Genomic DNA, 23,967 nt, shown 5'->3' with positions numbered 1-23,967 from the left:
CTTTTTTCTTTAAAGGTAAGCAGCACTGCAGTTGAAATACGTAGTATTACAAGTCTTCTAATTAGTATAGCATACAATATACTGCCAATGAGTTCATATCAGAAGGATAATTCAAAAATTAATCAGCTGTTTTCTGTGGACCCTTACCAAAAAGTAGTATATGCAAGTATGTTTCAAGTATACTTCTAGTTTACTTTTTATATACTTATCAGTACTATTTTTTGGTAAGGGGAACACGACAAATGAGGAATGAAAATGCTGGATTTTGGAAGAAAACATTGTATTTTGCTCATGATCCAAATGAGTTCTTTTCATTCTGAGATTGTGCATTTTAATTTAATTTAGATTTTTTTCAAGGAAGGCAGTGGTGTAATATGACTGTCTACAGTTTGGTGTGGATTCAAAGCCAAAGCCCAGCAGTCCACTAGATTGCTGAGCTCTGGCAGCAGAATTAATGTCTAATAGGCCCCGTTAAGTGGTCCAGATCAGACTGAGGAACACACCGAGTTGTGTGTTGCTGTGTCTTTATGAGGACAACACATTTATTTTCTTTATTTTTATGGTTAGTGGAACGTCAAGCCATATTGCAAGATGAACCGAAAGTTAATGTTTTGATAGTGGGAGGAATCTGTAGCACTGGGAGGAAATCCACGCAGACGCACTTGAAGGAAATGGACTTTGGTAGAACCAAACCCACAACATTATTGTGGCAATGCAATTTTTAACCACAGCACCACCACACACCCCATAAAATGCATGTAAAGCTAACTGTACATAAAGATAACTAATAATGTAATGAAAGGTTAAAAATAGTGAAACTAAAACAAATTCTAAAGCTATGTGAAGTGAAGGAAAATGCTAATAAGGTTAAAAATAGTGCTTTAACAGACTTGAATGCGATATTAACATTATGCAAACTGACAATAAAAAACTAAGATAAAAATAGCAACTTAAAGTAAACTGAATGTAAAACTATACAATAAACCTACCTCTTAATATAATGATAGCAGATGTAAACTAAGCATTATTTATACACACACACACAAATATATATATATATATATATATATATATATATATATATATATATATATATATATATATATATATATATATATATATAAAATTCAATATGAATAATACACACATAAATAAATAAAATTGAATTTTATTACAGCGGAAACTAACATCATAGAACACTGAACTCAACTTGGACCAAGGAATCAACCATGTACCTGATTTTTGAAAATCAGGTACATGGTTGAAAATCAGCTATATGGCTCAAAACTTGCATGCTTAAAGATGCATTCAGTTTTGACATGTTGGTGGCGTTAGAGTGCTGGACATGACATGAAACGTGGTGGAAAGAATGCCAGTACTTTTGTTTTTAACCTTAGTTATAGTGTGGACATGAAATGTGACAGATGTACAGACACGCACTGATCCCTGGGCCTATCGGCTGGTAGGGCTAATAATTCTGATAAACTAGAGCTAAGTGAACACCTAATTAAATTCATGTGAACTGGGAAAAACTTAATAGACCATACAAAAGTAAATGGAGGAGATACGAAGGAAAAAGTCTTGTGAAAAATATCTGGTGGAGATTGAGCTAAAAATTCTGAGTGCCTTACATCCCACTTTGTACATAATTAATATTTAGCAGTCACACAAATGTAGTGGAACCAAAAGAACAATATTTATCTTTAAAACTAAGTCCTGCGGCAAAGTAAAATGTCACTTTAAATGCCATAAATCAGTTTGTTGGGGCCATTGTCTTCATTGAAACCATTTGAACGACACATTTTGTGGATTTCCGTCATTGTCTGTCTTGTTCCTGATTCCAAAGGGTTAACAGTGAGTGCAGTACTCTCCGCTAGAGAAGCGCTAATCAGCTCAGAAACATTTGCTGCCCTTCTGGCAAGGTCAAAGGGGTCACAGTCCCTGAGCTGGATGTCCACTCCATCCCTTGCTCCACCCCCTTCTGCTGTAAAGCCCAACCCCCCCTTGGGGCCTATTGGCCCTGCAGGCACAATCACTGCACCACAGCTATAGGCTCACAGAAGTTGGCTTTAATCTATATGGAGCCCTGGGATGGACTGCAGCGGTCTGTCCATCAGTCTGTCAGTGTGTCTTGTGTACACCGTACCAAGTGGCCCTGGATCTGATCTATGGACTCAGATGGGGTCAAACTCAGATTTCTGATTGGTCTACAGAGTTGTCCAGCGGGCCCCTCCCGCTGTTTGACCAGCTGATTGATTTGTTAACACTGGCCTGTAGATGTGTGTCGCTGAATTTAATTTCAGAATTCATTTCTGGAAGATGTGTGTGTTCAGAAATGATGTACCATCCCAGGATCTGAGTGAAAGATTGATAGTGGAGGTGAAATAAAACTGCAATTTAGATTTCTGTTCACTGACTGACATTACTGGGCTTTGTGCCTGACAGGAACAAAGGGTTTGCTCTGGGGGGGATCTGTTCCCATATTGTTTCATTAATTTTCAGTGAGAAAGTGTGATCAAAAGATGTCCACTTACGTGCTTTAAAATATTTATTCTCAATGTGTTACAGCTGTGGTACATCCATGGTGTGAGACGTTCTGCAATTTGTGACCTGAAACATCTCACTACATAGTTTAGCAGTCAGTGGTATAAATATCATTCCCCATCCAGAAGGTCAAAGGATCAAATCCTGGTTATCCCTGATTGTGTCAAAATGTCCATAAGCAAGACAGAAGACTCAAAAATGTCCTGGATATGGCCACAATGTTGTACTGCAGGTGGTCCTCAGCCTAATCTAAACCTTCATTGGTTTGGAGATATTGGTTGAGGAAATGTCCTGTCAATTGTATTTTGGACAATTACATAATTTTATGTTGTTTGATTGACGTCATCACGATGTCACTTATAGTGCATAATGAAAAAATTATTAGTTGATTGATATGAGCATTGGATCATCTCTCTAGCTCTAAAATGTGTTGGTAGGACTGTATAGACATTGAGCTTTTATGGATCCCTAGCTAACACGCAATGTTTTGGTAATGTTATGTATTGATTATATGTAGGTTATGGTTATCAGGATTATTTCTAGAATATTTTCATAACATTACTTCTTTTATATACTGACAAGTCTGGTGTGCAGTTCTGCAGTCCTAACCTGTCCTCAATAGAGAATGTGTGGAGAGTTTTGAAATGAAAAATTCAATGACAACGACCCTGTACTGTTGCACACATTCAGCCGTGTTTGCAAGAAAAATAGGACAAAATAACATCTGAAATGTTTCCTCACTTGGTGCTGTCAGTGCCAAAATGTCCTAATTGTTGTGAGAAGGAATAGCAAAATTACAAAGTGGCAAATACTCCAACATCCCAATTCCTTTGTTTTAATTTTTGTAATATAGTATATTGCAGGCTTTAAATGCAGGAATAAATTAACAAATGAAATGAAGTTAACCACATAAAACATGAAATATACTGAATTAATACTTTCTGCAATGCAGTGGAATTCAAAGTAAATGTAAAAAAAAAAAAAGAAAAAAAAAGAAAAAAGAAAAATCGCTTTTTTAATTTGCACCTTCCATACTGTCCCAGTGTTTCCTAATTTGGGGTTATATTTATTGGTTCATTTCAATGGCACGGTGCTGTGGTGATAGTAAATATATCGGTTATCTACAATACATGACAAGACCTGCAAAGGTACCTTTACCACCACGCTGCATTTCATCACATATCAATACTCAGAGAACACCACCCTACCCCCTGCTGTCAAAATAATAAAAGGTTTTGAAAAATGCCACTGGTGTCAAGCTGTGAAGAAACCCTGATTCATTCATTTAACAGCTCATAAAGAGCAGCAAAGCACTGTGGGTAATGTCAACCATGGGTTACCCAGACCATTCCACTTCATGCTTGTCTGCGATCAGAAATCCTCATAAAAACACAAAGCCATTGAAATAAATGTGGTCACTGTGACCAAGCTCGTGTTTGGAAGTGTCGGTTGATTTGATGGAGTCTTTCTCGCCATCTCCACCCGCTACAGGCACACTGCTTGCGTATGCATCACAAAGGTTTCCTGCAGTATTGATCCGGAGTGGGTTAAGGCAGTCTATCAGCAAATGTCCCTCTCTCTGGGAAAAACAATAGGAGATTAAAAACACACAGCTTGCCGGGGCGGGAGGCTGCTGACGGGCCCTTATCTGGGCCCAAAGGTCACAGTGTACAGATATAATCCACTTTCACTTAACAGCTTCATTTAAGGCACCTTACATGCAAATGGTGGCATTTTGGGGTCTATATTGGATGGCTGTTTTCTTAGTGAGAGGCCAGTTTAAATTCTTTCTAGGATTTTTAAAGCTGAAACTGCCAGCATTTCCTTTGTTGGACTAATGAGACAAGCACAGGTTACTGACAGCATCGCTACGCTGGGCGTTCTGTCTGAACGGCATTTAAGGCTCAATTATTTCTCTTCACCACATTTGGCCAGTTAACCAAAAGATACATTTTTTAAAAATTACAGTGGGAGCCTTGGTGGTCGCCAGACCCTGGCTGTGGAAATGAAACAAACAGACAAGCTGAAACTCATTTCAAGCTAAACTTAAAAAACAAAACAAAACACATACGTAGAGACAAAGAACTATCTGTTTCTGCTACATTCCTTTCTGTAGGCCTGTGTGGAGATACTGACCATATTATCATGAGTTTTAGAATGTAACTGCTGGCAAGCAATTAGAAAATACTGTATTTCTCTGATTTAGTACCTTTCTGTTTTGAAATGGTCTGTCTCTCGCTCTCAAACCCCATTCATTAAATACCTCACTTGACCATCTCCTTCCTTTCATGGCTACGTTCATACAAAATGCCTTCCGATGGACTGTGTGGAGGCATGACCATGTTATCTGAGCATTAGAACACAGCTGCTATTAAACTCTGATCTAAAAGACCTGCATCTTAGAATGATGCCTCTTATTCACCCGTTCACACACCAATGCCTTAATTTGCATTGAGATGGATGTTTTGTGGTTCTTAAATGTACACAATGAGAAAATATTAGTGCAGCAAATACACAAGTTATTTGACCCCTTTATCTGTCTGAATAAGTCACAACACAACATATCACCACACATGACCCAATTACTGACATAAGGATCCACACAATGCTCTACCCCATCAATAGTCTGATTTATAGATTTATAAAACACAGTGTCATCACACGAGATCACGTCACACCTCGTATTTTTTCAAACTGACATCTTGCATTTTATACAAGCGATGAACAGAATGTAACTAACATACATTACAAAATGAAAACAATCTAAACAGGGTTGTAATTAATGTGTTCACAAGTTTTCTAATTTCATGTAAACTATATGAAACAAGCAGACAAATCTGTTGCTTTGACAATTCTCCTTAAAAACAACCACAGAACTTGCGGTCAATACAGAAACTGCAAGGAACATGAACAAAAATCAATACAGCCGCACTGGTTTGTTAGCATAGGGTTGTGAGGTCAGTTGCATTCTTTGGGCTCACTAAATTTGCGTTTCCTTGGAATGGAGGTAGCTGGCATTTCCTGGCTGTTGGGAATCTCATACTGAGAAATCTGAAAACAGCAGTAGCATAATCTAACCACAGCACATGGCACTGACAGACAACATCACATTCTGAGAAAACAGGGTGATACATGTATATTTATATAAAGGGTGAGTGGATCCTTGTCATATGATTGGTGGGCTGTATGTCACGTGACATGGATTATTCATGCTATTTGCCGTTGTGTTTAACTGACCGTGCAATAGCTCTTTTTTAGTTTGCAATTTTGGTGCTATTTGAAATTTGCTATTGCATGCCCCGGCCACCGTGCGCGCTCACAGTACCGGGGGCGGCGTTTAACTAAACATAGCAGAGGTTTTTTTTGCTGACGGACGATGATTTGAAGGAGCTATTGACGGTGCTAATTCTTCTAACACACACACACACACACACACAGACAAAAAAACAAATTCACTCTGCTGTAAGCCGTTTGGAGGCATGAAGAGCTGTTAAGATGAAAGGAAATACACATATGGAAAGTTTTCACAGCACTTCACTTTTCCACGTTGTTATGTTACAGCCTTATTCCAAAATGGAGTAAATTCCTTTTTCCCCCTCAGACGTCTACTCACAATACCCCAGAATGACATGAAAGATGTTTTTTTTTTTTGTAAATGTATTAAAAATAAAACATAAAAAAAAAAATCACATCTACATAACTATTCACACCCTTTGTTCAATGCTTTGTTGATGCACCTTTAGCAGCAATTACAGCCCCAAGTCTTCTTGAATATGATGCCACAAGCTTGGCGCACTTGTCTTTTGGCAGTTTTGCCCATTCCTCTTTCCAGCACCTCTCAAGCTCCATCAGGTTGGATGAGGAACGTCGGTGCACAGCCATTTTCAGATCTCTCAAGAGATGTTCAATCGGATTCAGGTCTAGGCTCTGGCTGGGCCACTCAAGGACATTCACAGAGTTGTCCTGAAGCCACTCCTTTGATATCTTGAATGTATGCTTACAGTTGTTGTCCTGCTGAAAGATTACCCCTCGCCCCAGTCTGAGGTCAAGAGCGCTCTGGAGCAGGTTTTCATCCAGGATGTCTGTGTATATTGCTGCATTCATCTTTACCTCAATCCTGACTAGTCCCCCAGTTCCTGCCGCTGAAAATCATCCCCACAGCATGATGCTGCCACCAATCAATCAATCAATCAATCAATCAACTTTTTTCTTATATAGCGCCAAATCACAACAAACAGTTGCCCCAAGGCGCTCCATATTGTAAGGCAAGGCCATACAATAATTATGAAAACCCCAACGGTCAAAACGACCCCCTATGAGCAAGCACTTGGCCACAGTGGGAAGGAAAAACTCCCTTTTAACAGGAAGAAACCTCCAGCAGAACCAGGCTCAGGGAGGGGCAGTCTTCTGCTGAGACTGGTTGGGGCTGAGGGAAAGAACCAGGAAAAAGACATGCCGAGAAGGGGGGCAGAGATCAATCACTAATAATTAAATGCAGAGTGATGCATACGGAGCAAAAAGAGAAAGAAACAGTGCATCATGGGAACCCCCCCACAGTCTACGTCTAAAGCAACATAACCAAGGGATGGTCCAGGGTCACCCGATCCAGCCCTAACTATAAGCCTTAGCGAAAAGGAAAGTTTTAAGCCTAATCTTAAAAGTAGAGAGGGTATCTGTCTCCCTGATCTGAATTGGGAGCTGGTTCCACAGGAGAGGAGCCTGAAAGCTGAAGGCTCTGCCTCCCATTCTACTCTTACAAACCCTAGGAACTACAAGTAAGCCCGCAGTCTGAGAGCGAAGCGCTCTAATGGGGTAATATGGTACTACGAGGTCCCTAAGATAAGATGGGACCTGATTATTCAAAACCTTATAAGTAAGAAGAAGAATTTTAAATTCTATTCTAGAATTAACAGGAAGCCAATGAAGAGAGGCCAACACGGGTGAGATATGCTCTCTCCTGCTAGTCCCTGTCAGTACTCTAGCTGCAGCATTCTGAACCAACTGAAGGCTTTTTAGGGAACTTTTAGGACAACCTGATAATAATGAATTACAATAGTCCAGCCTAGAGGAAATAAATGCATGAATTAGTTTTTCAGCATCACTCTGAGACAAGACCTTTCTGATTTTAGAGATATTGCGTAAATGCAAAAAGGCAGTCCTACATATTTGTTTAATATGCGCTTTGAATGACAGGCGACCAGCTCTAGGAAGAGTCCTGGTGGATCCGAACTTCTTCCATTTATGGATGATGGAGGCCACTGTGCTCATTGGAACCTTCAAAGCAGCATAAGGCTGTGAATACTGATGTACGTGTGATTTCTTACTTTTTTAAAATTTTTATAAATTTGCAAAAATCTTAAAAAAATTAACATTGCCATTATGGGATGTTGTGTATAGCATTTTGAGGAGAAAATTAATTTAATCCATTTTGTAATAATCCTGTAACATAACAAAATGTGGAAAAAGTGAAGCGCTGTAAATACTTTCCTGACGCACTGTATGTGTGTACGTGTGTGTGTGTGTGCACGCGCGTGTGTATGTATAAAATATTTCATTGTGATTCATCGCATTACTGTCATAGTTAACTCATGATTATTAAAAATTTTATCATACAATCACAAATTAGTCATACAAAGAAGGTGCATGTTAACTGCACATCCAAACAATTTGTGGCATTAAAAGGTATTTACATTAAAGCTTTATTATCACATTATGTTTGACAGCATGTGCTTTATAATATTCAGTGACATGTATTTTAATATTTGAAAATTGTATTTAAACAAAACAATTAGTGGAAAGATCAGCTTCTTACCATTTTCGCCTTGACAGATGTCTCCTTGTTCACATTTATTTGAGTCTCCTACACACACACACACACACACACACACACACACACACACACACACACACACACACACACACACACACACACACACACACACACACACACACACACACACACAAAATGACCTTTTTCCCCCTTCTTTCTTAAAACAGAGTCAGTGTTTGGATTGTGTTGCAGACTGTTGGCAAGTACAAACCAACTGAAAGACTCAGTACAAAAATACAGAGGCAAATGGCCCAATATCAGAGAAATATGAGTGAAGGGCCTTTCACACTGAGTGATTGCGTTGCATCGCATTTTTTGCAAAAATGGAGGTGGCAACAACATGTCTAGACGTGCAGAGGGGGTGGAGATTTTTATGTCACCATCTGGCTTTTTGAGCGTGCTGTGAACAACGCTGACAATCGCTATCATGGATTTGCAAGAGGAAAATGCTAAACACTCAGTCTGCGAGTCATAACCACAAGATTTAGGAGCAAAAAGCAGGACGGACATCACCCTGCAGGGAGGAGCTTTTTTCAGAGACTGTTCAGAGTGAGGCCGGCCGGCCCACAGACCCGGTTAGAGAGAGGAAGACAGCAGCCGGTGTGATCGAGCAGACACAATAAGTCCGAAATTCTTCACTTTTGGATATGTACACACACTCAGTTTGAGCAATGGAGCGTCTGCAAATTTGTCAGAAGTGAGTGAGTAATCTGAAAATGAAAAGTTACATTACTGCACCGTTGAAATTTTATCAGCTAACATTAGCTAAGCCTTTAGCTGCAGGATGTTTAATCAATCACTCAGTCTAGTTGAGTGAAAGTTTTATATTTGTAAACTGTTTGATCTATTTTTACCAAATAAATGTGCACAAGTTTTTTATTGTTACTGCTCTAACTACAACAATAGTCTCAGCTTTATATAACTTAGATTTGTTTTAAATTTTTAAACTATCTAATAATCAGACCTTAAAGAGAAGAGCACATAACTGTTTCATGTTTCTCTATATTTTAGGAAATATATTTCTTCACTTGTCCCACATTAGGAATACTTCAACATTTGCTGTGTAAAGACCCTTGTAAATACAGATGCACTTCAAAATGTCCAGTGATGGCCATCAAAACCTAAAGTCCAGAAGGAAGAAGAGAACATCTCTGCTCTTCAAAATGTGGCTCCAAAAACTCCAAGAAGTCAAAGCTGCAGAGGAGACCTTCATCTGGTTAAATGTCCTGAGAGTCCAGGTCAACTGTTGTCTCTGAAAACCAACACCTGCTGCTACGTTTCTAACTAAAACAAAGGCTCTTTAAAGAGCAACTATTTTATTATTTGAAAAAGCTGTTTCCTTTTATATTTTAACATTAAATGAATGAATCATTAAACATGTCCATGAAGTCAAAGTTCAGTCAATAAGGTAACACAGGTAGAAGCCCCGCCCCAATTGTGCACAATTTCAAAGCATTCACAATCACTATAATAGTCAAATTCATATTTTAATAATTAATCTGTCCTGATTACAACATTAAACGCAATCACATAGTCAATGAGGATGTAATTAAATGTTGAAATGACTAAATTAAAAAAATGACTTCATCATGAGGTTTATGTCACATTGAGAAACCCTAATTAATAGACACACTGCAGTCATTGTTACATTATCTCCCGTTGTGTTTATAATAAATATTTAGATTTATTTACAGTGTTTGTTTCCTGGTTGAAATGCAGATATGAATGAATGAATGAATGAATGACTCTACCAGACTTAAAAATGTACATATTACTTTTCATGCTATTTTATCTGTCTAAAAATAAATGTCCAAGGCTCATTATCATGTTCAATAAATCATCTCATCTGAAACAACAACAAACAAGTTATGGTTTTAATTTACATATTTTAATTCCAAGTTTTCTAATGTAAGAAATATTTTTTTTAACTTCAAAGTGTACAATAATCAGAAATTAATCTTGAGGTAAAAAATATTTGTAAAGATTTTCTTTCGAAAACTGCTGTGTATAAGCAGTTCTGACATTCCTCTGACACATTTCTCTGACACATCGTCTGCCATGTTTTGGCCTGAGGTCTCGTTTCTATTGGACGCACGAAATTTGGACTGAGTTGGTTTTTGCGCTTCGCAATGCGATGTTCTGTTTGCACAATGGTGCGATGTGTGCCGCGTTGAACGCTCAGTGTGAAAATTCCTTGATATAGGACAAATGCTTTCACAATCACATATCCTGCTTCATGACAAATATTTAATGTCCAGTTTCCATATACATCATTAATACAATAGAATGCTATTAAAAATACCTCAACTACATAGGTATTGACAGTGGACACAGACAGGTAGGTAGTCTGATCAGACGTTGTACACAGGTCTACATATTGGTAGTTTAACCCTCTGGGGCCGACGCCGTTGTATACGACGGCTAAGACCAAGCTTTACTAAATTATAACTAGCTTTTTAATGATATGAGATAGAAACATACTTTTTTTTTTGGGGGGGCTGAAAAGTTAACTCCGCGGACTTTCGACCCAGCCATCGGCCATCTTTGTACTCCTCATAGAAGCTGTGTGATGACGTGCGCAATGTGAGTGTCCAATCGGAATTGGTTCACCGTCACATGGATTTCCACAATCCAATCGTAGGGCAGATTTACTTCACGTGAAAAGCCAAAGATTGTTTTCAGGAGTGATATGTTACTAGTTGGCCCATTTGAATAGCCCCCTGGTGCTCCAATGAGTATCCCAGCAGTCATAGTCCGAGAGGCGGATACATTCTGGACAGGACGCCAGTCTGTCACAGGGCCACATATAGATAAACAAACACAGCCACACTTCACACCTACGGTCAATTTATAGTTTCCAGTTCACCTAATCTGCATGTTTTAGGAAGTGGGAAGAAGCCAGAGCACCCAGAGGGAATCCATGGGAACACACAGAAAGCACCAGGCGGGAAGTGAACCCAGGACATTCTTGCTGTGAGGCAACAGTGCTAACCACTACTCCACTGTGCTGGCACTGTGAGGTAGTTATTCACTGCAAAGGGCCTTTCAGTCCGCTAGCTGTTTAAAGAGAAATCTTCTGGCTGCTGACTTTTGAGATGCTGACTCACCCTGGTGGACCTGAGTATCCGTCCACTCCTGCTCCTCTTCAGGCCTACTTCCATGTCACAGGTCTTCTTCACCAGAGTGTCCACCTGAGAAGGGCAAGATGACTGAGAATAACGTCACTCAAAGAAATGCTGTTACTTACAACAGGAAACAGTTTTACAACCCGAAATCAGAAAAAGCAGGGATGTTATGGAAAATACAAATAAAAAAAAAAAAAAATTTAACAATAAACATTTTAAAATAAAAAGTTTAGAATTCACTCTGTACCTTTAACTGACATGGTCACAAGGTCACAGTTTTATGATGAATGTCACACCTACCTCTGTGAATTCCTCACAACTCTCCATCTTCTCCACCTGACAATTCATCTGATTCTCTTCATCTAAAACAATTACATACACAAGCACGCACGCACGCACGCACACACACACACACACACACACACACACACACACACACACACACAGACAGACATTTTTAAACATATTTCACAAGCAGCAGGAAATTTCTTATTTTTGTTGAAATTTTTTCTTTGCCACCAGGTCTTGTTCTGTCTTCATTTCATGCAACTCTCTGGGCCTCACACTCTGAATAATTTGGTTTGGATTACTTTTGAAGCTGTTGGGAGTAACATTGTAAAAGCAGAGGCATTCAAACATTTAGGATCAATGATCCAAAGAAGTGAAGATTTCAGACAAGAGATCAAAAAAGCGAGTGCAGCCAGGATGGAGTGGCTACAGAAGGTAGTCAGAATACGTGAGTGATGAGACAAGAAAGGCTATAGATCTATTTGGACAGGATTAATAGGGGGAGGTAGGGTAATGTCATTTTAGCATAGGATGTCTAATGGCCAATGGATAAGAAAGCTTCGTAAAAATGACAGAGATGTGAGGAACTCATTAAACAAGCCTGACTTTTACAGACAGGTGAATGCACACTCATTATACCCCCGTCACACATATGCCGATTGAGGCCGAATTGCGTCAGAATGACACATCCGGCCACAATTGGGAAGTATTGAGGTGCGGTCTGAAGACCAACAGACGGCAGTCTCTGAGCAGTCTACATAATTGGTCCCAATCGCTCGGCTGTCCCAAGTGTGTTGCACATGGTCAAAACACTCTTGGCGTCATCGAGATGGGACGCACATCTGACGGTGGTCTATGTGCAGTTTCTGCGTCATCTGATCTCAATCTACATATTGTGATGGCATCAACACAGCATCTGAAATGCTCTGATAACGGTTGACTGAGCTCTGAAATGGATTGTAATGGCAAAGCCTGCTGGCACGTTGTGCCACATACGTCCACCTCCAGTGGCCAGGGAGGACAAAAGAAATAGTGATATGTAATAACATGTATGTGGCACGCATTCATCATGTGTATTGAGTGTGAATAATCAAACCGAAAGTACCGTGTGCTGCTGTGCCTCTCCGTGGTCTCATGTGCAGTAACAGCCCAGTCTCACGGCAAGTCGTCAATCAGCACCACAAAATATACATTTCATTTTCGTCATGGCAGCACAAATTCATTCTAATTCAGTCCATGATAGCTGGGGGGGGGGGTGATTATGGTTAGGGTTGGGGGAAGGAGTAGGATTAGGTTATGGTTGGGGGTAGGAGCAGGGTTAGTAATAGTGAGTAAAAAAAAAAAAACCCCATCACGAAAATTTGACTCACGCTTTTTTTGGTCATCTGACGGCAGTCTGTGTCACCCCACCTCACCATATAAAATTAATCCCAGCTGAGCAGGGTATAAAATGGGATAGACACTTGGGATAATCTGGGTATGTGGTCGGCACAGAATGCTAGCAATGGAAATGTGAGAAAACCGGAGGAAAGGGAGACCAAATAGGAGGTAGCTGGATGAGGTGAATAAAGCTCTGCTGGCAAAAGGAGTGCCTGAGTAAGAGGTCTAAGACAGAGTATGGTAGAGGAGAAAAAATCTGCTGTAGTGACCCAATTCACAGGGATAAGCTTGAAATAAACAAAGCTGACCAAAAAGCAGCCTGTCTTTAAGTTTATCAAGAAGTTTAATGGTTGTTAAACATCCAATCATGCTCCAGAGACACATAAAAAAATCATGAAACTGTGTCATCAAAACTATCCACTGAACTTAAATTTTATCATAACAGACAATGTTGTAGCCAATATCAATAATTTTGGTTATGTGTTCAGAGGTTTAGGCACTGTGCATCCTTTTAACATTTCTAATACATTTAATCAAATTTCATAAATCTTGAGTTTCTGCATCACATGAAAAAGTGCTGTCGGGATGCAGTTCATTTACCATTTAATGCCAGGACACACTACAGTTTAGAAAAAAAAATCTGTCATTTTTTTGCTCGAGGTTGCCACAGCATATGGATCTGGTTCTGCATGTTGATTTTACTTTTGCTTCCCTGGTTTGTGATTTGTGGCATCTTAACTGAAACTGTTTGTGTGTTGTCAATTTTGATATGAGTATAAATATTTCCAATAATCTAACAATGGATGGGAGAAACAATCTAATTGAGAAGTGTTCAAACTGATGCACGCCCTTCTATTAAGACATGGTCATACTCAGTTTTTGTGGATCTGTACAAGCACTGTGATAATTGCAATTGTTCATTTAAGAACGAATGGAGACAAACAGCACTGTTAAATGAACAAGCACTGTGATAATAGCACTTGTTCATTTAAGAACGAATGGAGACAAACAGCACTGTTAAATGAAATGGTTTAACCAGAGTATGCAGCACTGTGCAGTTAGTTGAGACCTTAAGCGTATTCATCCATTTTTACTGAAGTGAGAGGAGAAGGGATTTACCATTGTTCTTCAAGACTGTGCTGTCATTATCAGACTTCTCCATGTCTTCAATTACTTGACTCTGAAGATAAAAACATGTTACTTTAACAACATGAGAGCAAAATGTTAATGCCATCCTCACTAAGTACCATACAACATGAGACACACACACACACACACACACATGACTGCACTTGAAAAACCAGAGTAGCCAAAATAAAAATATAATGGTGCAAGCACCTTTGGCCAAGTCTGGCAGACTTCTATGAAGATTTTGCGTGAGGAGGAGATGCATGTTTCTGTTGTTGTAAACCCAAATAAGAGTAGCCAAAAGAATGTATTATTATTATTTTGTTTAAGTTAAGCTGTGCTAAAGGTGCGCATAGTGTCCATGGAGGGCTGGAGGCCATAGAAAAAAAACAAACAAACAAAAAAAACTTGTGTGCGACATAATTCCTTTCCATGGGTTGATTAATTTATGCACAAGGAGGAAGTATGTGGCCATTACAAAATGCAAGGTGGGTCATGTGATGCACCTTTTTCTCTGCGCAAATAAAATCTCTTATGTGCCCAATGGATGTGTGTTTGTTATTATACACATAGATACCCAATAAAGGTCTAATACACAGGATATCATGTTCTCTCACATCTCTGTGAGCACTTTAAAATTTGGCACAACAAAGACACACATCCCATAAGAAATAACTGTATATTTTGTGCACACTAGAATGTTTATTGTTCAATAAAATGTGGGGTTTTTTTTCCGCAGACGGACGATGTCAGGAGGAGGAAAATGTGTGTGTGCGTTTTTTCTTTTTACATATGTAATTCTCTCTCACAAAGGAGCTCTGCATCAGTGACAGATGGGAGAACTTGCATAACTCACAGTGTGCAGCTCCTCAGCCTTGGCTGCGTGGATAAGGGTACAACCTTTATGTGTGTGATGTGATCTGCGGTTCTTGTGAAATATGTATCATCTTTCGGTACACCTTGGTAATACTGGGTTGAACCAGGTGTCCTCTTCTGCTGATTTAGCCCATCTGGTTAAAGCTTTGATGTGTTGAATGAGTGCCCTTCAAATTCTTTTATTTTACCTTTATTTAACCTGATAAGTTAGCTTAAAAACTATTCTCATTTGCAATGATATTATGACCAAGAAGTAGCAACAAGGGGCAAAGTCAATGCAACATTTTAAAACAGAAATATCAGATTAGGCCCAGAGAAGCGTACCAAGTGGCCAAAGTGTTGTAGATGACATTCCTTCACAATACAAGTGGTATATCTCATCTGTCTCCCAAAGTAACTGTGTGTTTGACATAAAGTGATTCCAACAGTAACCAAGCATCCTTAGAAGAGCACTAGCCTATTACCAAAGTCATCCAGTCATTACTTTAGGTCACAAGTTAATGTTCAAGCCCCTCAGCCAATTAGGACCAAAAGACATGGTCCTTCGTTCTCCTGAAAATGTACTGGTATCCCAAAACACCTCCATAAGCTCTTCCCAGATGTCTCTCAATCTCAAACACTGAGAAATTTTCAATTTCAATTTATTTTCATTTATATAGCGCCAAATCACAACAAAGTTGCTTCAAGGTGCTTCACACAATTAGAATGAAGCACAAGGCAAGGAGACATGAAGACACAAGACATGAAGAAGACCACTGAGATAAGTTAAACACTTGACAAGACATGGGAAAAACATAAATATCCTTGGCCTACGTTTAAGACCATTAATAATCACTTCCTCTAAATGACAATGTGCTGTATTGTCAGTGAAAGGAATGGGAGTCTATAAATAGATCTTGTGTTAAATAACTGTCATGGCATAACACATTAACTGCATGGGTTTTTTGCAGTACTATATTTATTATTTATTTAGTTTTACAGTAGTATATTTATTTATTAACAAAAACATTTTGTAGTTTTGTTCAAACTTTGAGAGTTGTAGTTGGCCTCCCAGAAATCAAATGCATTGTCTAGCCATAAATGTTTCTATAGCCTTTTCTTGTTATTACGTACAGCGCGTTATTTTCTTGCAGAAAATGAAGCAGTTTAAGATCAGAGTTGTTCATATGCTGACCTGTAACAGGACACCCTCCTCCTCCATCTTCAGAACCCACTTTGTTGGCCTTTGCACACTCTCCTCCTCCATCTGTAGATATTGGGCAAAAATATCAAGTTCTTAATTGAATATCTGCTCCCAGCAGTGTTGACTGTGATGAACCTTGTTGGTAAGGATGTAAAGGCTAAAAAAAGAAAATGTTTATCAACTTCTTTTAAAAGTAAAACTATAACGTTCAAGTTCTTAACTTGCATTTATGCATTAATTGCCTTACTATTGATTAACATTATCTTCATTTATCTTGTACTATGTGAGTTGGGCTGATCTGGTAACCCTTCCCATTATATAAAACCCCATTTGTTCTGTTAACCTCAGGGGTTGCAGTACTTAATGAAAACAATTTAAATATAGACAGAGCCAGAGATGTGTGTTTAATGTCTTTTGTGGAAAAAGATTTCTTCCATTTTCCAAACTTTAGCACTTAAGTAGTTGGACTTATTCAATCATGAGAATTTCGTAGATGCCACCTTTCAATCACTGAATATTGAAGTAGGGGGATAGTTATCTTTGAATAACTGCGGTAGGCCTATCACTTATCCTCACACTAATGATAACTTAGTTCCTTGTGTCTTTAGTGATATCATATGTATTAAGTTGGAAATGCATACATCTGTGCGTGTGTGTGTGTGAGAGAGAGGCATGATTATAGAAATCAATTTTTGATTTTATCAACACCAGATTTGGTGTGCTTATGGCTTGGGTCTCTGGGTTCCGTATGGGTATATGTAACTTTAAGATATATTTTACTGCACATATTCACATTTTCATTATTCACATGTACTATTCACGTATAATTCACATATTATACATATGTTACATTCATTCTGTTCATGCATTCATACATACATTACACATATTATATTCATATAAAATTAGCATTAATCAATTTTAGCATATATATGAGCTATATTAATCAATATTATGGCAATTAATGCATAAATACAAGTTAAGATATTCACATTTTCATTTTTGACAGGTTGGGGCTTGATGTATATCGCAGATGTCTAAGTAATCCCACGCCGGTGTGTTGATGCCTGGGTACACTGCTAATAAACTATATGCTTCAGTTATAACAAAGACAATGTGATGATTATTAATAATATAAAATATAACATAAAAAATTCTAGATACAGTTGTGTTCAAACAGTGAGTAAAACTCAAAATCCTTATCATAGCTTTTATTTCCATTCATGCAAATGCATTGGGAACACTGCACATTCTATTCCAAATCAAACATGAAGAAAATTTTTCAAATTTGTTATTACTTTACAGAAAGTTAAGAAAAAGAAATATTAGGATGTTCAAAAAAAAAAAAAAAAAAATAGCAGTGTCTGACTTTTTCTTTCTGTGAAAAAACAGGTACTAAACAGGTGGCTGTTGGGAAAGTGTAATGACATGGACCCACAACAGGGGGCGTAAATGAACGGACAATAGATGAGCCAAAATACAACACTTTACTGTTGTGAAATGTGCACAATGAGAATACAGACAAACACAGAATTTAGGTTACAATCAAAATATACAAGGTGAAGTGTGGGCAGGCTCGAGGATAGGAGACGTCCGTCCCGAGAAGAACCGGATCCCACACGATTTCCACTGCCACCGAACCCGAAGGATACTGGAGCCACCAAGTCCCGAGTCCCCAGGTGGTCACCGTCTCCGACTGTCGGATCTGGTACTGCTGGCAGGAAGCAGAGGAACAGATAAAATGAGTGTGTGGAAACACACCCAGTAAACAGTCAGCTTGGAACAATGGTTTCTGTTAAGGTGGGAAAGACACCTCCACCTTCGAAACAAATACACAGTACGTGCAGTGCCTGAGTAACTACTTATCAGGTTTGATGTGAGGAATGAAGAGCGTCGACTCCTCCACAATCCGCAAACCCCAGCTCCGGGCTGAGAGTAATCACCAGGTATGTCTGCAACAGTCTCAAACACAGATTACGTGCATTCGGCACAATAACGGCTGAGAGTTTACCTCATAGGTAGACGATATCTCGGCGATGAGGTGGAGATGTCGTCCGGCTTTTGTAGTGTGGGTGATGACCTGGTGATTGGTGACAGCTGTCGTAGTTGATGAGTGACAGCTGTCACTCCCGGCTGTTCCTGTGAGGCGGCAGCGCCCTCTCGTGCCTGAAGCGTGCACTTCAGGCAGGGTGCCCTTTGGTAGTGGGCCAGCAGCACTTCCTCTTCAGCGGCCCACACAACAGGACCCCCCCCCCTTAACGGGCGCCTCCTGGCGCCCGACCAGGCTTGTCGGGATGACAGTGGTAGAAATCGGCCAGGAGGGCTGGGTCCAGGATGAAGCTCCTCTTCACCCAGGAGCGTTCTTCAGGTCCATATCCCTCCCTGTCCACCAAGTACTGGAAACCCCGGCCCTTCCGGCGGACGTCCAGGAGCCGACGCACAGTCCAAGCCGGCTCTCCGTCGATGATCCGAGCAGGAGGCGGCGCCGGTCCGGGAGCACAGAGGGGTAAGGTGCCATATGGTTTCACTCTGGAGACATGAAAAACCGGGTGGATCCGCAGTGAAGCTGGGAGCTGGAGCTTCACTGCGGCAGGACGGATGACTCTGAGGATCTCAAACGGTCCAATGTATCTGTCCTGAGTTTCGGTGAGTCCACTTGTAGAGGAATGTCTTTCGTGGAAAGCCATACCTCCTGCCCGGGCTGGTATGCAGGGGCCGGGGAACGCCGGTGATCTGCATGGGCTTTGGCCGTCATCCGAGCTTTCAACAAGGCAGAACGGGCGGTGCGCCACACCCGACGGCATCTCCGCAGGTGGGCCTGGACCAAGGGCACACCGACCTCTCCCTCCACCACGGGAAACAATGGGGGCTGGTACCCCAGACACACCTCAAAAGGGGAGAGGCCGGTGGCAGAGGACACCTGGCTGTTATGCGCGTACTCGATCCAGGCCAGATGTTCACTCCAGGCCGTCGGGTGCGCGGACGTCACACAGCGTAGGGTTTGCTCCAGTTCTTGGTTGGCCCGTTCTGCCTGTCCGTTGGTCTGCGGGTGATACCCGGACGAGAGGCTCACGGTGGCCGCCAGTTCTCTGCAGAAACTCCGCCAGACTTGAGAGGAGAACTGGGGACCTCGATCCGAGACAATGTCAGCAGGTATCCTATGCAGACGCATGACGTGGTGGACCAGGAGGTCTGCTGTCTCCTGGGCCGTAGGGAGCTTCAGGAGGGCCACGAAGTGGGCCGCCTTGGAGAACCGGTCCACTATCGTGAGGATGGTAGTCATGCCCCGGGAAGGCGGGAGGCCCGTGACGAAGTCCAGGCCGATGTGGGACCAGGGGCGATGGGGCACAGGTAACGGCTGGAGGAGATGGAATGGGGGCGTGGGGCAAGGATGTGCCCCCCTCCCCCACAACACCCCTAGATTAAAGGTCCAGTTTTGAAGCCGTTTTTTACTACAACTACTAATATTGCTTAAAATAATAATAATTTCGACAAGTAAAATGTTTAGAGAGAATTTAAATGTTAGAATTTAATAGTTACATTTATAAACAATGTAGGTTTGAAATTGCAAGTTTTACTGTTACAGTGCTGTCAACAGTTAAATATGAGGTCAAGAAAGATTATTTTACTTTTTATAAAACAAGTATTTATTTTCATTGAAGTCAAGAAAGGGTGACTATAAAGTGAGTTTTGGCAAAACAGGTATCATTGGGTTGTTGTCGGCAGCTGAGGAAAGTAACTAAAAAAGTAACTAGTAATCTAACTTAGTTACTTTTACAATTGAGTAATCAGTAAAGTAACTAAGTTACTTTTTCAAGGAGTAATCAGTAATCAGTAATTGGATTACTTTTTCAAAGTAACTGTGGCAACACTGCCCACGTCATACTTCCGCTCAGCTGGGGTCAACCTGCATGAAAAATAGGCACAAGGATGGAGAATCTGATCGGACTCCCCGTTCTGGGACAGCACGGCTCCTATCCCTGAGTCCGAGGCATCCACTTCTACCACAAACTGGCGGCTAGGATCGGGCTGCACCAGAACACCGGCGTTTCAACTCCCTAAACGCGGCCTCGCACCGATCCGACCAGGTAAATGATACTTTTGGGGAGGTCAGGGCTGTCAGGGGACAAGCAACCTGACTATAGCCGTTAATGAACCTCCTATAGAAATTTGCAAAGCAGAGGAACTGTTGCAGTTTCCTACTGTTTGTGGGTTGGGGCCAATCTCTCACCGCCGCAACCTTGGCCGGATCTGGGGCGACGGAGTTGGAGGAGATGATGAACCCCAGGAAGGACAAAGAAGTGCGGTGGAACTCGCACTTCTCGCACTTCACAAACAGCCGGTTCTCCAACAACCGCTGCAGGACATGACGTACATGCTTAACATGAGTCTCAGGATCCGGGGAAAAGATGAGGATATCGTCCAGGTATACGAAGACGAATCGGTGCAGGAAGTCCCGCAAGACGTCATTTACCAATGCCTGGAACGTCGCGGGGGCGTTAATGAGGCCGAACGGCATGACCAGGTACTCCAAGTGACCTAACGGGGTGTTAAATGCCGTCTTCCATTCGTCTCCCTTCCGAATCCGAACCAGGTGATAAGCATTTCTCAGATCCAGTTTGGTGAAGATTTTGGCTCCATGCAGGGGCGTGAACACTGAATCTAACAGGGGCAACGGGTATCGACTGCGAACCGTAATATCGTTCAGCCCCCTATAGTCAATGCATGGACGGAGTCCGCCGTCTTTCTTGCCCACAAAAAATAAACCAGCACCCATCGGGGAGGTGGAGTTACGGATCAGCCCGGCAGCTAATGAGTCCCGGATGTAGGTCTCCATAGATTCACGCTCAGGACGTGAGAGGTTGTACAGTCGACTGGACGGATACTCAACGCCCGGGATCAAATCTATAGCGCAATCATACGGACGGTGCGGGGGAAGTGTGAGTGCCAGATCTTTGCTGAGTACGTCAGCAAGAGCGTGGTACTCCTCAGGCACCGCCGTAAGATTGGGGGGGGACTTTAACCTCCTCATTAACAGCCAAACCGGGAGGAACCGAGGATCCTAAACACTCCCGGTGGCAGGTTTTGCTCCACTGAGCCACAACCCCAGGCGGCCAATCAATCCGGGGATTGTGTTTAATCATCCATGGGAAGCCCAAAATCACGCGGGAGGTAGAAGGAGTCACATAAAACTCAATCTCCTCCCGATGATTCCCAGACACTACCAGAGTTACTGGCAGTGTCTTGTGTGTGATTAAAGGGAGAAGGGTGCCATCTAGTGCCCGCACCTTCAATGGTGAAGGGAGCGCCACTAGAGGGAGCCCTACTTCCCTTGCCCATCTGCTGTCCAGCAGATTCCCTTCTGACCCCGTATCCACCAGTGCTGGGGCCTGAAGGGTTAGATCCCCACTCAGGATCGTAACTGGGAGATGTGCAGATATGTGTGTATGTCCCACGTGAATGTTATGACCCACCCTTAGCCCAGCCAGGTGACAGCTGTCGTAGTTGATGAGTGACAGCTGTCACTCCCGGCTGTTCCTGTGAGGCGGCAGCGCCCTCTCGTGCCTGAAGCCCGCACTTCAGGCAGGGCGCCCTTTGGTAGTGGGCCAGCAGTACCTCCTCTTCAGCGGCCCACACAACAGTGGCCCTTATTTAAGGACGAAGGCAGCAAATGTTGTACATGCTGGTTGTCATGAATTTCTCTCTGAAAATCTTGAAAAGCTGATTTGAGAGTGGAAAACGTATAAAGAAATACAGAAAATGATAGGTTGCTCAGCTAAAATGATATCAAATGCTATAAGATGACAAAAGCCACAGTACACTCTGAAGACAATGAAGAATGGTGGCATAAGCATCATGATATAGGGATGTTTCTCATACAGTGGTGTCAGTCCTATTTATCACATACCAAGGATCATGGATCAGTTTGATCAAAATAGCTGAGGAGGTCATGGTGCCTTATGCCGAGGAGGAAATGCCCTTAAAATGGGTCTTTCAACAAGATGACCCCAAACACACCACCAAGTGAGCAGCATCTTGGTTCCAGACAAACAAGATTAACGTTATGGAGTGGCCAGCCCAATCCCCAGACCTTAATCCAACAAAAAACTTGTGGGGTGACATCAAAAATGCTTTTTTTCTGAGGCAAAACCAAGAAATGCAGAGGAACTGTGGAATGCAGTCCAATCATCCTGTGCTGGAATACCTGTTCATAGGTACCAGAAATTGGTTGACTCCATGCAACACAGATGTGAATCTGTTCTCAGAAAAAGTGGTTATACAACTAAATATTAGTTCAGTGATTCAAAGGAAAGATAAATCTTCAAGCATTTTTCAGTTTAAACAGTAAATGTTTGAGTTTGTAAAGAAAAATCAATCAATCAATCAATCAATCAATTTTTTTATATAGCGCCAAATCACAACAAACAGTTGCCCCAAGGCGCTTTATATTGTAAGGCAAGGCCATACAATAATTATGTAAAACCCCAATGGTCAAAACGACCCCCTGTGAGCAAGCACTTGGCTACAGTGGGAAGGAAAAACTCCCTTTTAACAGGAAGAAACCTCCAGCAGAACCAGGCTCAGGGAGGGGCAGTCTTCTGCTGGGACTGGTTGGGGCTGAGGGAGAGAACCAGGAAAAAGACATGCTGTGGAGGGGAGCAGAGATCGATCACTAATGATTAAATGCAGAGTGGTGCATACAGAGCAAAAAGAGAAAGAAACAGTGCATCATGGGAACCCCCCAGCAGTCTACGTCTATAGCAGCATAACTAAGGGATGGTTCAGGGTCACCTGATCCAGCCCTAACTATAAGCTTTAGCAAAAAGGAAGTTTTAAGCCTAATCTTAAAAGTAGAGAGGGTGTCTGTCTCCCTGATCTGAATTGGGAGCTGGTTCCACAGGAGAGGAGCCTGAAAGCTGAAGGCTCTGCCTCCCATTCTACTCTTACAAACCCTAGGAACTACAAGTAAGCCTGCAGTCTGAGAGCGAAGCGCTCTATTGGGGTGATATGGTACTACGAGGTCCCTAAGATAAGATGGGACCTGATTATTCAAAACCTTATAAGTAAGAAGAAGAATTTTAAATTCTATTCTAGAATTAACAGGAAGCCAATGAAGAGAGGCCAATATGGGTGAGATATGCTCTCTCCTTCTAGTCCCCGTCAGTACTCTAGCTGCAGCATTTTGAATTAACTGAAGGCTTTTTAGGGAACTTTTAGGACAACCTGATAATAATGAATTACAATAGTCCAGCCTAGAGGAAATAAATGCATGAATTAGTTTTTCAGCATCACTCTGAGACAAGACCTTTCTGATTTTAGAGATATTGCGTAAATGCAAAAAAGCAGTCCTACATATTTGTTTAATATGCGCTTTGAATGACATATCCTGATCAAAAATGACTCCAAGATTTCTCACAGTATTACTAGAGGTCAGGGGTAATGCCATCCAGAGTAAGGATCTGGTTAGACACCATGTTTCTAAGATTTGTGGGGCCAAGTACAATAACTTCAGTTTTATCTGAGTTTAAAAGCAGGAAATTAGAGGTCATCCATGTCTTTATGTCTGTAAGACAATCCTGCAGTTTAGCTAATTGGTGTGTGTCCTCTGGCTT

General features: G+C 41.3%; 1 protein-coding gene and 1 long non-coding RNA gene across 3 annotated transcripts in view; one reads left to right on the top strand and one right to left on the bottom strand.

Moving 5' to 3' along the window:
- The first annotated feature begins 3,140 nt into the window (after positions 1 to 3,140).
- LOC117514085 lies at positions 3,141 to 21,173 on the top strand. The gene is made up of 3 exons (XR_004561801.1): positions 3,141 to 3,219; positions 16,153 to 16,154; positions 21,164 to 21,173. It is a non-coding gene; the product is annotated as an uncharacterized LOC117514085 (long non-coding RNA).
- hormad1 (HORMA domain containing 1) overlaps positions 5,071 to 23,967 on the bottom strand; it is a 66,464-nt gene continuing 47,567 nt past the window's right edge. The window contains exons 11-16 of one of the 2 annotated variants that reach the window (XM_034174374.1): positions 16,346 to 16,417; positions 14,287 to 14,347; positions 11,800 to 11,861; positions 11,482 to 11,565; positions 8,357 to 8,404; positions 5,071 to 5,595 (exon numbers count right to left, since the gene is read on the bottom strand). In XM_034174374.1, coding sequence (XP_034030265.1) covers positions 5,503 to 5,595; positions 8,357 to 8,404; positions 11,482 to 11,565; positions 11,800 to 11,861; positions 14,287 to 14,347; positions 16,346 to 16,417 — 420 coding nt within the window. In that variant the 3' untranslated portion in view covers positions 5,071 to 5,502. The remainder of the gene's footprint in view (positions 5,596 to 8,356; positions 8,405 to 11,481; positions 11,566 to 11,799; positions 11,862 to 14,286; positions 14,348 to 16,345; positions 16,418 to 23,967) is intronic. The other variant, XM_034174375.1, reaches the window with a different exon arrangement.

The sequence above is a fragment of the Thalassophryne amazonica genome, chromosome 7 (assembly GCF_902500255.1).
Source record: "Thalassophryne amazonica chromosome 7, fThaAma1.1, whole genome shotgun sequence".
In the NCBI taxonomy this organism is placed as follows: domain Eukaryota; kingdom Metazoa; phylum Chordata; class Actinopteri; order Batrachoidiformes; family Batrachoididae; genus Thalassophryne; species Thalassophryne amazonica.
Note: the sequence above shows the minus strand (reverse complement) of the source record. Positions and strands in the feature narration are given on the sequence as shown.